Raw genomic sequence first — 14632 nt, 5'->3', positions numbered from 1 at the left:
CTCCCTCCTGTGTCCTTCCCTCTTCCCCTGTCATCTCTCCTCTTTCTCCCTCCTGTGTCCTTCCTGTCATCTGTCCTCTGTCTCCATGCTCAGAACATGCTGTCATAGTCAAAGATTAGGATAGGACCATAACACGATCACAACACACACACACACACACACACACACACACACACACACACACACACACACACACACACACACACACACACACACACACACACACACACACACACACACACACACACACACACACACACACACACACACACACACACACACACTGCGTGCGTTACATCATTTCAGTAGGTATGAGTGTATGTGCTTGAGTGTGTGTGTCAAAGTCACATAAGGCAAGGCGATACACACGTTCATTATATTAATATAATTCTGGCCTTTATGTTTATATTAAAAATAGCATTCATTAACAATAACAATATACAACAACAATAATTATCATCAGCAACAATAATTACACTTAGGAACCAGAGAATGACACATCCTCCATCTGAAATAAGTTAAGAAATGAAATAAAACCACCATGTTTAAATCATGTACAGTACATACAGAGTTGGATAACATTTATCTCTCAGAGCCATTCCAAAACGTTTGACATTGTTTTTCAAAGCATTCCATCCCAGATTCTATTCCTCCCTCGGTGATGGCTGTCCCACTCCCTTAGCTCAGTGGTTCTCCATCCTGGTTCTAGAGTGCTAGGACCAGGATTGAGACATACTGCCTAAGCTAGTCTTATTTCTAGCCTGATACCTGGGGTAGTCCAGGGTGACAAACTCAATTCCTGGAGGGCCGAGTGGCTGCGGGTTTTCAGTTCTCCCTTCTACTTGAATGATTAATTAAGTTCACCAGTAAGGAAATTCCCCTGGTTGTCTAGTTCTTAAATGGACACAAATGAAAGGGAACATGATAAAAACTAGAAGACCTACAGCCTTCCACAGAACTGATGCTGACAGCCCTGCTCTAGTCTCAGGATGGGGAAGAGAGAGACATAACCACTATGGCACAATGAATGACCTATAGCCCTCAAATTCAAATCCGGACCCTCAAAGCCAGTCCCTCTGCTTTGTTTCATTGTTCCCCACTAACCAGGGACTGACTTATACCTGGAGTGGCTGCAATTCATTACCAGGGAGAACAGAAAAGCAGCAGGCTCCGGACCTCGTAGGGTCAGAGTTCAATTCTCCTGATATACAGTAAAATCTCCAGTTCCTTATTGTAACCTGGGTGTTTGAATGTTGAGTCGGTCAACAACGCTACATTGTTGCTTCTGTGTTTGGCAAGACAAAGACAACAGACGTCCCTACAGCTGAAACACACAACGCCCCAGGCTTCGTTGAAGACCTACTGAGCAACAATTCCCTTGAAATATTTCCGCCACACATTCCAGGCTATGTTGAAAAAGTTGAAACATCTAAGGTATAAGAGTCAGTGTTGGATGTTGAGTGTTGAGTGTCTGTCATCTGAGTAGTCTATGGCCTCCTGGTATGGTGACTATGGTGACGTTTGGCATATGTTCCTTTCTCTGCTCTCCCAGTGCAAAAATGCTGTCCTTCAATCTAGGTTTTACAGTTCTATTTCTGCTTCTCTCTATCAAAGAGAGAAGAGCTAGACCTGTTCAACATCTCTTCAACAAAACACTCCTATGTTTTCACTCTGTTTTCCAGTTCTATACCTGCTTTTCTCTGTAATAGATATAGGACAACTAGAACTGTTCTATTTAAATGCTCTCTATGCGCTCCCTCTACTTCTCCCTCTATGTTTTCTAGTTCTATCTGCGCTCCAGTGTGTAACTACTCCAGTGTTTGGATTGGTTAGATCCAGATGTAGACAGAACATTGAAAGATACTGTAGTAGTAGAAATGATATGTCTCTCTGTGTGTGTGTGTGTGATGTCCTGAGCTTCTCGCTCCAGATCTAAGATCAGCTTCCCCTCCACCAAATCTAACATTAACCATTAGCAAGGAAAATGCTAAACTGACCCTAGATCAGTGTCTAAGGGCGTATTCCCCATACACCGAGCTTCTCCTTTCAGTGCTTCACTATCCATATGTTCTATCCCCCTTTACTCATGTTATCCCCAGTTCCACCAGTCATATTCCCAGGACAGTTATCCCCAGTTCCACCAGTCATATTCCCAGGACAGTTATCCCCAGTTACACCAGTCATATTCCCAGGACAGTTATCCCCAGTTACACCAGTCATATTCCCAGGACAGTTATCCCCAGTTACACCAGTCATATTCCCAGGACAGTTATCCCCAGTTACACCAGTCATATTCCCAGGACAGTTATCCCCAGTTCCACCAGTCATATTCCCAGGACAGTTATCCCCAGTTCCACCAGTCATATTCCCAGGACAGTTATCCCCAGTTCCACCAGTCATATTCCCAGGACAGTTATCCCCAGTTACACCAGTCATATTCCCAGGACAGTTATCCCAGTTACACCAGTCATATTCCCAGGACAGTTATCCCCAGTTACACCAGTCATATTCCCAGGACAGTTATCCCAGTTACACCAGTCATATTCCCAGGACAGTTATCCCCAGTTACATCAGTCATATTCACAGGACAGTTATCCCAGTTACACCAGTCATATTCCCAGGACAGTTATCCCCAGTTACACCAGTCATATTCCCAGGACAGTTATCCCCAGTTACACCAGTCATATTCCCAGGACAGTTATCCCCAGTTCCACCAGTCATATTCCCAGGACAGTTATCCCCAGTTACACCAGTCATATTCCCAGGACAGTTATCCCCAGTTACACCAGTCATATTCCCAGGACAGTTATCCCCAGTTCCACCAGTCATATTCCCAGGACAGTTATCCCCAGTTCCACCAGTCATATTCCCAGGACAGTTATCCCCAGTTACATCAGTCATATTCCCAGGACAGTTATCCCCAGTTCCACCAGTCATATTCACAGGACAGTTATCCCAGTTACACCAGTCATATTCCCAGGACAGTTATCCCAGTTACACCAGTCATATTCCCAGGACAGTTATCCCCAGTTACATCAGTCATATTCCCAGGACATTTATCCCAGTTCCACCAGTCATATTCCCAGGACAGTTATCCCCAGTTACACCAGTCATATTCCCAGGACAGTTATCCCAGTTACACCAGTCATATTCCCAGGACAGTTATCCCCAGTTACACCAGTCATATTCCCAGGACAGTTATCCCAGTTACACCAGTCATATTTCCAGGACAGTTATCCCCAGTTACACCAGTCATATTCCCAGGACAGTTATCCCCAGATACACCAGTCATATTCCCAGGACAGTTATCCCCAGTTACACCAGTCATATTCCCAGGACAGTTATCCCAGTTACACCAGTAGGATAACATTGTTTATCTGAGAACAGCTTCCATTGTCAACCCAGTACATTCCAGTGAAAATATCCACATCCAAGCTTTGCATTGTCTCTTAGAAATAGATGGCCTCAAGCACCATTTTGGGCAATAAGATTTCAGTTCTATTCTCAGCAACCAATCATAGTCAAGCTGTAGAGAGGGGCGTGTTCCATGGCATCTAAAACAACCAATCAATGGCTGTTGCAGCAAGCAATCTAATAATATCCGCCGAACACCCTCCTTAACTGTCCAATCAGTAGGCAGTGGGAGATGTAGTTTGCTTGGCTCCTTTTTCAAAGGTTACATCACTCTCCTTCCAGTGTTAAACATACAGAACTACCTCCTTTCTAAGGAGTCTCTGTCTGAGATTGTCCATTGTCTTGATATCGCGGTTTAAATAAAGCTAGCAGATTTTTTATAGAAAGATGCTACATTCTGGGGTGCAAAGATTGACACAACCTGCAGTAATGTCTGTTAGCATAGCCAGCAGTAGAGTCCAGAAGTGCTGCCCAGTCTCCAGTGTCCATCTTGAGGTTCCATAACCAGCAGTAGAGTCCAGAAGTGCTGGCCAGTCTCCAGTGTCCATCTTGAGGTTCCATAACCAGCAGTTGAGTCCAGAAGTGCTGGCCAGTCTCCAGTGTCCATCTTGAGGTTCCATAACCAGCAGTAGAGTCCAGAAGTGCTGGCCAGTCTCCAGTGTCCATCTTGAGGTTCCATAACCAGCAGTAGAGTCCAGAAGTGCTGGCCAGTCTCCAGTGTCCATCTTGAGGTTCCATAACCAGCAGTATCCCTCAGTATTCATTAGGGCACACAACGTTTTATAAAACAAGAAATTAGGGTTTATTCCATGTTGTCCCTGTTTCAGTCAGTTTTCTTCCGTTTAGTGCCTAATGAACACGACCCTGGGTGGGCCCAGCAAACACAGTCGACCCAGTTGCCTGTAGAAGAGAGGTAGAGGAGTTAGATAGTCTCTCATTCTCAAGCTTTTCATTCCCCCCCCCTCCATACTATGTCTGACATTTTAATATCTACACCCTCAATTTATCTTCTTTTCTCTCCCTCCTTCTCTCCCTCCTTCTCTCCCGCTGCCTCCCTCTGTCTTTCTTACCTTTCCATCTGCTGGTCTACCTCCCCTTTTCCACCCCTCCTCCTCCCTCCTCCCTCCTCCCTCCTCCCTTCTCCCTCCTCCCTCCTCCCTCCTCCCTCCTCCCTTACCATCTCTCTCTACATGATCATGGTTCGGAGGGCAGCCTTGCTGATGCGGCTCCGGTGTTTCCTCCTCCTGCGTCCGCGGGGAAGGGCCGGTCTGAATGGGCCCTGCGGGGGCTTGGGGGGAGTGGACGGGGTGCTGGGGGACAACCCTGGGGCCCTGCTGGAGGACAACGTGGGGGGCACTGGACGAGAGAGAGAGAGAGGGGAGAGAGAGGTGGAAGAGGGAGAGAGATGGAAGAGAGAGAGAGAGAGAGAGAGAGAGAGAGAGAGAGAGAGAGAGAGAGAGAGAGAGAGAGAGAGAGAGAGATGCATTGTGTTAGATAACATAAAATAGTCAAGAACAGTTTAATGTAATCACCTCTGAGGCGGAGGTAACAATGTCTGTAACTCCCATCGCGTTTGTGACCGCTAGGAACCTGTTTTAACAGGAAGTGGAAGTTCAGGTCCCATGTTGCAGGGGGAGGGAAAGAATGACAGGACACATATGCTCATATAATCATACATGTGGTCCACGACAGTCAGGACCACAACAGAAAACAGGTCTACTTCCTCTAACAGCCTCTTCCCCTAACGTCAGCTCTCACAGACATACATAGTTACTGACCCACAACACACACACACTCTCACAGACATACATAGTTACTGACCCACAACACACACACACCCACACAGACATACATAGTTACTGACCCACAACATACACACACCCACACAGACATACATAGTTACTGACCCACAACACACACACACCCACACAGACATACATAGTTACTGACCCACAACATACACACACTCACACAGACATACATAGTTACTGACCCAAAACATACACACACTCACACAGACATACATAGTTACTGACCCACAACATACACACACTCACACAGACATACATAGTTACTGACCCACAACATACACACACCCACACAGACATACATAGTTACTGACCCACAACACACACACACTCTCACAGACATACATAGTTACTGACCCACAACATACACACACCCACACAGACATACATAGTTACTGACCCACAACATACACACACCCACACAGACATACATAGTTACTGACCCACAACATACACACACCCACACAGACATACATAGTTACTGACCCACAACATACACACACCCACACAGACATACATAGTTACTGACCCACAACACACACACACCCATACAGACATACATAGTTACTGACCCACAACATACACACACCCACACAGACATACATAGTTACTGACCCACAACATACACACACCCACACAGACATACATAGTTACTGACCCACAACATACACGCACCCACACAGACATACATAGTTACTGACCCACAACATACACACACACTCTCACAGACATACATAGTTACTGACCCACAACATACACACACTCTCACAGACATACATAGTTACTGACCCACAACATACACACACCCACACAGACATACATAGTTACTGACCCACAACACACACACACCCACACAGACATACATAGTTACTGACCCACAACACACACACACTCTCACAGACATACATAGTTACTGACCCACAACATACACACACCCACACAGACATACATAGTTACTGACCCACAACATACACACACCCACACAGACATACATAGTTACTGACCCACAACATACACACACTCTCACAGACATACATAGTTACTGACCCACAACATACACACACTCTCACAGACATACATAGTTACTGACCCACAACATACACACACCCACACAGACATACATAGTTACTGACCCACAACATACACACACCCACACAGACATACATAGTTACTGACCCACAACATACACACACCCACACAGACATACATAGTTACTGACCCACAACATACACACACCCACACAGACATACATAGTTACTGACCCACAACATACACACACTCACACAGACATACATAGTTACTGACCCACAACATACACACACTCACACAGACATACATAGTTACTGACCCACAACATACACACACTCACACAGACATACATAGTTACTGACCCACAACATACACACACTCACACAGACATACATAGTTACTGACCCACAACACACACACACCCACACGTGCGAACACACACATTCGTGCACACAGGCACACACACACATGCAAATACATACACGTACTCATACTACTCACACACACACACACACACACACACACACACACACACACACACACACACACACACACACACACACACACACACACACACACACACACACACACACACACACACACACACACACACACACAAAAACAAATTCCCAAGTTCCCAGTACCTGGTCTTTGTGTGGTGGTGGTTTGTGTTCGAGACTGACGATGGTGAGGATGATGATGGTCTTGATGAGGAAGATGAGGATGAGGAGGATGATGCTGTTGTTTCTGGCCCAGTTCTCTCTGTAAGAGTTCTAGAAGTTTCTTCCTGCTCTCCTCCTCTGTGGCAGAGTCACCCTGATTGGTCGACTCTGAGTGTTTTTGTTCCTGATTGGACAGCTCTGTCTGGCCGTGTCGCTCTTTATCGTCCTCCTTTCCGTGATTGGTCACTTCTGTCACTGCCTGTCCCTGACTGGTGACCTCTGTATCCTTTAGAGAGTCTCTATTGGCCACCTCTGTGCTTGAGTCATTATCATCGGTAGGTTCTGTGTTGCTGTGGACCAGTTCTGGTTTGTGATTGGCCGGTTGTTTTGTGTCAGGTGGTCCGCTGCTGTCGGATTGGGGAGCGTTGTGTTTGTATTGAGTCCTGAGCTCTGGCTCTTGGCTGTATGGTTGGTACTGTTGTTGTTGATGTTGCTGTTGTTGATATTGTCGCTGTTGTTGTAGATACTGTTGTTGGTAGTACTGTTGTAGTTGTTGCTGTCTTCCTATCTCCTGTGTCCTCTCTGTGTTGTCAATGTGTTGCCTCTCTCCTGTGTTGGGCTGTGTGTCAGTGTGTGTGCGGTGGGGTGTTTGTGACCCTCTCTCCTCCCCTCTCCCCCCCTCATACCCACTGCCATGCCCTAGAGGGAGCTCATGAGAGGGACCCATCTGTGTGTGTGTGTCTGTGTGTGTCCCTACCTGCATCCCTGCCCCTGCCATTGGGTGTGTCTGTGTGTGTGTCCCTACCTGCGTCCCTGCCCCTGCCATTGGGTGTGTCTGTGTGTGTGTCCCTACCTGCGTCCCTGCCCCTGCCATTGGGTGTGTCTGTGTGTGTGTCCCTACCTGCGTCCCTGCCCCTGCCATTGGGTGTGTCTGTGTGTGTGTCCGTGGCTGTGTGTGTGACAGGGTGTACTTGTCCTGCCACTGTCTCTCTAGCTGCCCCCTGTCATCCACATGGAACCTCTGATTGGCTTTCATATTGTCATGGCGATGGAGGTCTTCCTTGGAGAGGGAGGGGGGTTTGGGGGTGAGTCGGGGGAGAGGAGGGGGGAGGGAGGTGGACCTGGCTGCAGCTGTGGCCGAGGGGTGTGTCTGGCAGCGGCAGGAGGCGTGGTCTTCCACTGAGATCACCGCCTTGTCGTAGTGGGGTCTCTTATCAATGTACTGGATCCTTGTTACCTGGGGGGGGGGGGGAATGGTGTTTGTAAATCTGGTGAGGTGATATGCCTACTGGACATATCCATGAATGTTTATATGTAGGCCTATATATGTCAGTGTAGCTTAGATTAGGGGTGTATAATATTTATAGGTATATCCATGTATACAGGTGTATATGTAGATAGCGTATATAGGTGTATATGAACCTGTAGATAGTGTATATAGGTGTATATGAACCTGTAGATAGTGTATATAGGTGTATGTGTACTTGTAGATAGTGTATACAGGTGTATATGAACCTGTAGATAGTGTATATAGGTGTATATGTAGATAGTGTATATAGGTGTATATGAACCTGTAGATAGTGTATATAGGTGTATATGAACCTGTAGATAGTGTATATAGGTGTATATGTAGATAGTGTATATAGGTGTATATGTAGATAGCGTATATAGGTGTATATGTACCTGTAGATAGTGTATATAGGTGTATATGAACCTGTAGATAGTGTATATAGGTGTATATGAACCTGTATATAGTGTATATAGGTGTATATGAACCTGTAGATAGTGTATATAGGTCTATATGAACCTGTAGATAGTGTATATAGGTGTATATGAACCTGTAGATAGTGTATACAGGTGTATATGTAGATAGTGTATATAGGTGTATATGAACCTGTAGATAGTGTATATAGGTGTATATGTAGATAGCGTATATAGGTGTATATGAACCTGTAGATAGCGTATATAGGTGTATATGAACCTGTAGATAGTGTATATAGGTGTATATGAACCTGTAGATAGTGTATATAGGTGTATATGAACCTGTAGATAGTGTATATAGGTCTATATGAACCTGTAGATAGTGTATATAGGTGTATATGAACCTGTAGATAGTGTATATAGGTGTATATGAACCTGTAGATAGTGTATATAGGTGTATATGAACCTGTAGATAGTGTATATAGGTGTATATGAACCTGTAGATAGTGTATATAGGTGTATATGTAGATAGTGTATATAGGTGTATATGAACCTGTAGATAGTGTATACAGGTGTATATGTAGATAGTGTATATAGTGTCATGTTTGTCATTTATTATCATGTCTTGTCCCTGTGCTCCCCATTCTGTTCGTTTCCCTCTGCTGGTCTTATTGGGTTCTTTCCCTCTTTCTATCCCTCTCTCTCCCCCTCCCCCTCTCACTCTCTCGCTCTCTCTTCTCTCTATCGTTCCGTTCCTGCTCCCAGCTGTTCCTATTCCCCTAATCATCATTTAGTCTTCCCACACCTGTTCCCGATCCTTTCCCCTGATTAGAGTCCCTATTTATTCCTTTGTGTTCCGTTCCTGTCCCGTCGGTTCCTTGTTTAGTATTCACCGTGCTGTGATTGTGTTTCGCCCTGTCCTGTCGTGTTTTTGCCTTCATCAGATGCTGCGTGTGAGCAGGTGTCTCTGTCAACTACGGCCTGCGCCTACCCGGCGACCTGCAGTCTGTGGCCGCTTCTCTTGTTATTCCCCTCTACAGACTAGAGGATTTCTGTTATTCCCTGTTTGGACTTGAATAAACTCTGTTTCTGTTAAGTCGCTTTTGGGTCCTCTATCACCAGCATGACAGAAGGAACCGACCAAGGAATGGACCCAGCGACTTCAGACGCTCGTTACACTGCCGTCAAGATCCAAGGAGCTATGCTCGGCAGACACGAGCAGGAATTGTCTGCTGCTCGCCATGCCGTGGAGAACCTGGCCGCTCAGGTTTCCGACCTCTCTGGACAGTTCCAGAGTCTACGTCTCGTGCCACCTGTTACTTCCTGGCCTGCCGAGCCTCCAGAACCTAGGGTTAATAACCCACCTTGCTACTCCGGGCAGCCCACTGAGTGCCGCTCCTTTCTCACGCAGTGTGAGATTGTGTTCTCTCTCCAACCCAACACATACTCTAGAGAGAGAGCTCGGGTTGCTTACGTCATTTCACTCCTTACTGGCCGGGCTCGAGAATGGGGCACAGCTATCTGGGAGGCAAGGGCTGATTGCTCTAACAAGTTCCAGAACTTTAAAGAGGAGATGATTCGGGTTTTTGACCGTTCAGTTTTTGGTAGGGAGGCTTCTAGGGCCCTGGCTTCATTATGCCAAGGTGAACGGTCCATAACGGATTATTCTATTGAGTTTCGCACTCTTGCTGCCTCTAGTGAGTGGAACGAGCCGGCGCTGCTCGCTCGTTTTCTGGAGGGACTCCACGCAGTGGTTAAGGATGAGATTCTCTCCCGGGAGGTTCCTTCAGATGTGGACTCTTTGATTGCTCTCGCCATCCGCATAGAACGACGGGTAGATCTTCGTCACCGGGCTCGTGGAAGAGAGCTCGCATCAACGGTGTTTCCCTGCTCCGCATCACAACCATCTCCCTCCTCTGGCTTTGAGACTGAGCCCATGCAGCTGGGAGGGATTCGCATCTCGACTAAGGAAAGGGAACGGAGGATCACCAACCGCCTGTGCCTCTATTGCGGAGTTGCTGGACATTTTGTTAATTCATGTCCAGTAAGAGGCCAGAGCCCATCAGTAAGCGGAGGGCTACTGGTGAGCGCTACTACTCAGGTCTCTTCATCTAGATCTTGTACTACTATGTCGGTCCATCTTCGCTGGACCGGTTCGGGTGCTACATGCAGTGCCTTGATTGACTCTGGGGCTGAGGGTTGTTTCATGGACGAAGCATGGGTTCGGAAACATAACATTCCTTTCAGACCGTTAGACAAGCCTACGCCCATGTTTGCCTTAGATGGTAGTCATCTTCCCAGTATCAAATTTGAGACACTACCTTTAACTCTCACAGTATCTGGTAACCACAGTGAGACTATTTCTTTTTGATTTTCCGTTCACCGTTTACACCTGTTGTTTTGGGTCATCCCTGGCTAGTATGTCATAATCCTTCTATTAATTGGTCTAGTAATTCTATCCTATCCTGGAACGTTTCTTGTCATGTGAAGTGTTTAATGTCTGCCATCCCTCCCGTTTCTTCTGTCCCTACTTCTCAGGAGGAACCTGGCGATTTGACAGGAGTGCCGGAGGAATATCATGATCTGCGCACGGTCTTCAGTCGGTCCCGAGCCAACTCCCTTCCTCCTCACCGGTCGTATGATTGTAGTATTGATCTCCTTCCGGGGACCACTCCTCCTCGAGGTAGACTATACTCTCTGTCGGCTCCCGAACGTAAGGCTCTCGAGGATTATTTGTCTGTGTCTCTTGACGCCGGTACCATAGTGCCTTCTTCTTCTCCGGCCGGGGCGGGGTTCTTTTTTGTTAAGAAGAAGGACGGTACTCTGCGCCCCTGCGTGGATTATCGAGGGCTGAATGACATAACGGTTAAGAATCGTTATCCGCTTCCCCTTATGTCATCAGCCTTCGAGATTCTGCAGGGAGCCAGGTGCTTTACTAAGTTGGATCTTCGTAACGCTTACCATCTCGTGCGCATCAGAGAGGGGGACGAGTGGAAAACGGCGTTTAACACTCCGTTAGGGCATTTTGAGTACCGGGTTCTGCCGTTCGGTCTCGCCAATGCGCCAGCTGTTTTTCAGGCATTAGTTAATGATGTTCTGAGAGACATGCTGAACATCTTTGTTTTTGTCTATCTTGACGATATCCTGATTTTTTCTCCGTCACTCGAGATTCATGTTCAGCACGTTCGACGTGTTCTACAGCGCCTTTTAGAGAATTGTCTCTACGTAAAGGCTGAGAAGTGCTCTTTTCATGTCTCCTCCGTTACTTTTCTCGGTTCCGTTATTTCCGCTGAAGGCATTCAGATGGATTCCGCTAAGGTCCAAGCTGTCAGTGATTGGCCCGTTCCAAGGTCACGTGTCGAGTTGCAGCGCTTTTTAGGTTTCGCTAATTTCTATCGGCGTTTCATTCGTAATTTCGGTCAAGTTGCTGCCCCTCTCACAGCTCTTACTTCTGTCAAGACGTGTTTTAAGTGGTCCGGTTCCGCCCAGGGAGCTTTTGATCTTCTAAAAGAACGTTTTACGTCCGCTCCTATCCTCGTTACTCCTGACGTCACTAGACAATTCATTGTCGAGGTTGACGCCTTCAGAGGTAGGCGTGGGAGCCATTCTATCCCAGCGCTTCCAGTCTGACGATAAGGTTCATCCTTGCGCTTATTTTTCTCATCGCCTGTCGCCATCTGAGCGCAACTATGATGTGGGTAACCGTGAACTGCTCGCCATCCGCTTAGCCCTAGGCGAATGGCGACAGTGGTTGGAGGGGGCGACCGTTCCTTTGTCGTTTGGACAGACCATAAGAACCTTGAGTACATCCGTTCTGCCAAACGACTTAATGCCCGTCAAGCTCGTTGGGCGTTGTTTTTCGCTCGTTTCGAGTTTGTGATTTCTTACCGTCCGGGTAGCAAGAACACCAAGCCTGATGCCTTATCCCGTCTGTTTAGTTCTTCTGTGGCTTCTACTGATCCCGAGGGGATTCTTCCTTATGGGCGTGTTGTCGGGTTAACAGTCTGGGGAATTGAAAGACAGGTTAAGCAAGCACTCACGCACACTGCGTCGCCGCGCTTGTCCTAGTAACCTCCTTTTCGTTCCTGTTTCCACTCGTCTGGCTGTTCTTCAGTGGGCTCACTCTGCCAAGTTAGCTGGTCATCCCGGTGTTCGAGGCACTCTTGCGTCTATTCGCCAGCGCTTTTGGTGGCCGACTCAGGAGCGTGACACGCGCCGTTTCGTGGCTGCTTGTTCGGACTGCGCGCAGACTAAGTCGGGTAACTCTCCTCCTGCCGGTCGTCTCAGACCGCTCCCCATTCCTTCTCGACCATGGTCTCACATCGCCTTAGGCTTCACTACCGGTCTGCCTTTGTCTGCGGGGAAGACTGTGAGAGCCGCCAATAAACGCAGGATTAAGAGTCCAAGGTATTGTTGCGGCCAGAGAGTGTGGCTTTCCACTCGCAACCTTCCTCTTACGACAGCTTCTCGTAAGTTGACTCCGCGGTTCATTGGTCCGTTCCGTGTCTCCCAGGTCGTCAATCCTGTCGCTGTGCGACTGCTTCTTCCGCGACATCTTCGTCGCGTCCATCCTGTCTTCCATGTCTCCTGTGTTAAGCCCTTTCTTCGCACCCCCGTTCGTCTTCCCTCCCCCCCTCCCGTCCTTGTCGAGAGCGCACCTATTTACAAGGTACATAAGATCATGGACATGCGTTCTCGGGGACGGGGTCACCAATACTTATTTGATTGGGAGGGTTACGGTCCTGAGGAGAGGAGTTGGGTTCCGTCTCGGGACGTGCTGGACCGTTCACTCATCGATGATTTCCTCCGTTGCCGCCAGGATTCCTCCTCGAGTGCGCCAGGAGGCGCTCGGTGAGTGGGGGGGTACTGTCATGTTTGTCATTTATTATCATGTCTTGTCCCTGTGCTCCCCATTCTGTTCGTTTCCCTCTGCTGGTCTTATTGGGTTCTTTCCCTCTTTCTATCCCTCTCTCTCCCCCTCCCCCTCTCACTCTCTCGCTCTCTCTTCTCTCTATCGTTCCGTTCCTGCTCCCAGCTGTTCCTATTCCCCTAATCATCATTTAGTCTTCCCACACCTGTTCCCGATCCTTTCCCCTGATTAGAGTCCCTATTTATTCCTTTGTGTTCCGTTCCTGTCCCGTCGGTTCCTTGTTTAGTATTCACCGTGCTGTGATTGTGTTTCGCCCTGTCCTGTCGTGTTTTTTGCCTTCATCAGATGCTGCGTGTGAGCAGGTGTCTCTGTCAACTACGGCCTGCGCCTACCCGAAGCGACCTGCAGTCTGTGGCCGCTTCTCTTGTTATTCCCCTCTACAGACTAGAGGATTTCTGTTATTCCCTGTTTGGACTTGAATAAACTCTGTTTCTGTTAAGTCGCTTTTGGGTCCTCTATCACCAGCATGACATATAGGTGTATATGAACCTGTAGATAGTGTATATAGGTGTATATGAACCTGTAGATAGTGTATATAGGTGTATATGAACCTGTAGATAGTGTATATAGGTGAAAATGTACCTGTAGATAGTGTATATAGGTGTATATGAACCTGTAGATAGTGTATATAGGTGTATATGAACCTGTAGATAGTGTATATAGGTGTATATGAACCTGTAGATAGTGTATATAGGTGTATATGAACCTGTAGATAGTGTATATAGGTGTATATGAACCTGTAGATAGTGTATATAGGTCTATATGAACCTGTAGATAGTGTATATAGGTCTATATGAACCTGTAGATAGTGTATATAGGTGTATATGAACCTGTAGATAGTGTATATAGGTCTATATGAACCTGTAGATAGTGTATACTGTGTAAGTGTTGGGAGACACTGCAGTAGCGGGTTATGTGTGTACACTTTTAGAAAAAAGGAGGTTCTTCAGGTGTCCCCATAGGAGAACCCTTTTTTGGTTCCAGTAGTTCTTCAAAGGGTTCTCCTATGGTTGTAAATAGCATCGGGGTATATATATACCTGTAGATATCGTGTCTGAGTAACCGTGGGGACGCACTGTAGCATTCTG

The 14632-nt window shown here is 47.0% G+C and overlaps 1 protein-coding gene across 3 annotated transcripts in view; it reads right to left on the bottom strand.

The window, feature by feature from the left end:
• Positions 1 to 1245: 1245 nt before the first annotated feature.
• Positions 1246 to 14632, bottom strand: part of LOC124020803 (myb-like protein Q) — a 28573-nt gene continuing 15186 nt past the window's right edge. For 2 of the 3 annotated variants that reach the window (XM_046336081.1, XM_046336080.1), the window contains exons 4-7: positions 14584 to 14632; positions 6896 to 8150; positions 4592 to 4770; positions 1246 to 4314 (exon numbers count right to left, since the gene is read on the bottom strand). The exon at positions 14584 to 14632 is cut by the window's right edge. In XM_046336081.1, coding sequence (XP_046192037.1) covers positions 4601 to 4770; positions 6896 to 8150; positions 14584 to 14632 — 1474 coding nt within the window. In that variant the 3' untranslated portion in view covers positions 1246 to 4314; positions 4592 to 4600. The remainder of the gene's footprint in view (positions 4315 to 4591; positions 4771 to 6895; positions 8151 to 14583) is intronic. The other variant, XM_046336082.1, reaches the window with a different exon arrangement.

This window comes from Oncorhynchus gorbuscha, unplaced genomic scaffold (assembly GCF_021184085.1).
Source record: "Oncorhynchus gorbuscha isolate QuinsamMale2020 ecotype Even-year unplaced genomic scaffold, OgorEven_v1.0 Un_scaffold_915, whole genome shotgun sequence".
Lineage (NCBI taxonomy): Eukaryota > Metazoa > Chordata > Actinopteri > Salmoniformes > Salmonidae > Oncorhynchus > Oncorhynchus gorbuscha.
Note: the sequence above shows the minus strand (reverse complement) of the source record. Positions and strands in the feature narration are given on the sequence as shown.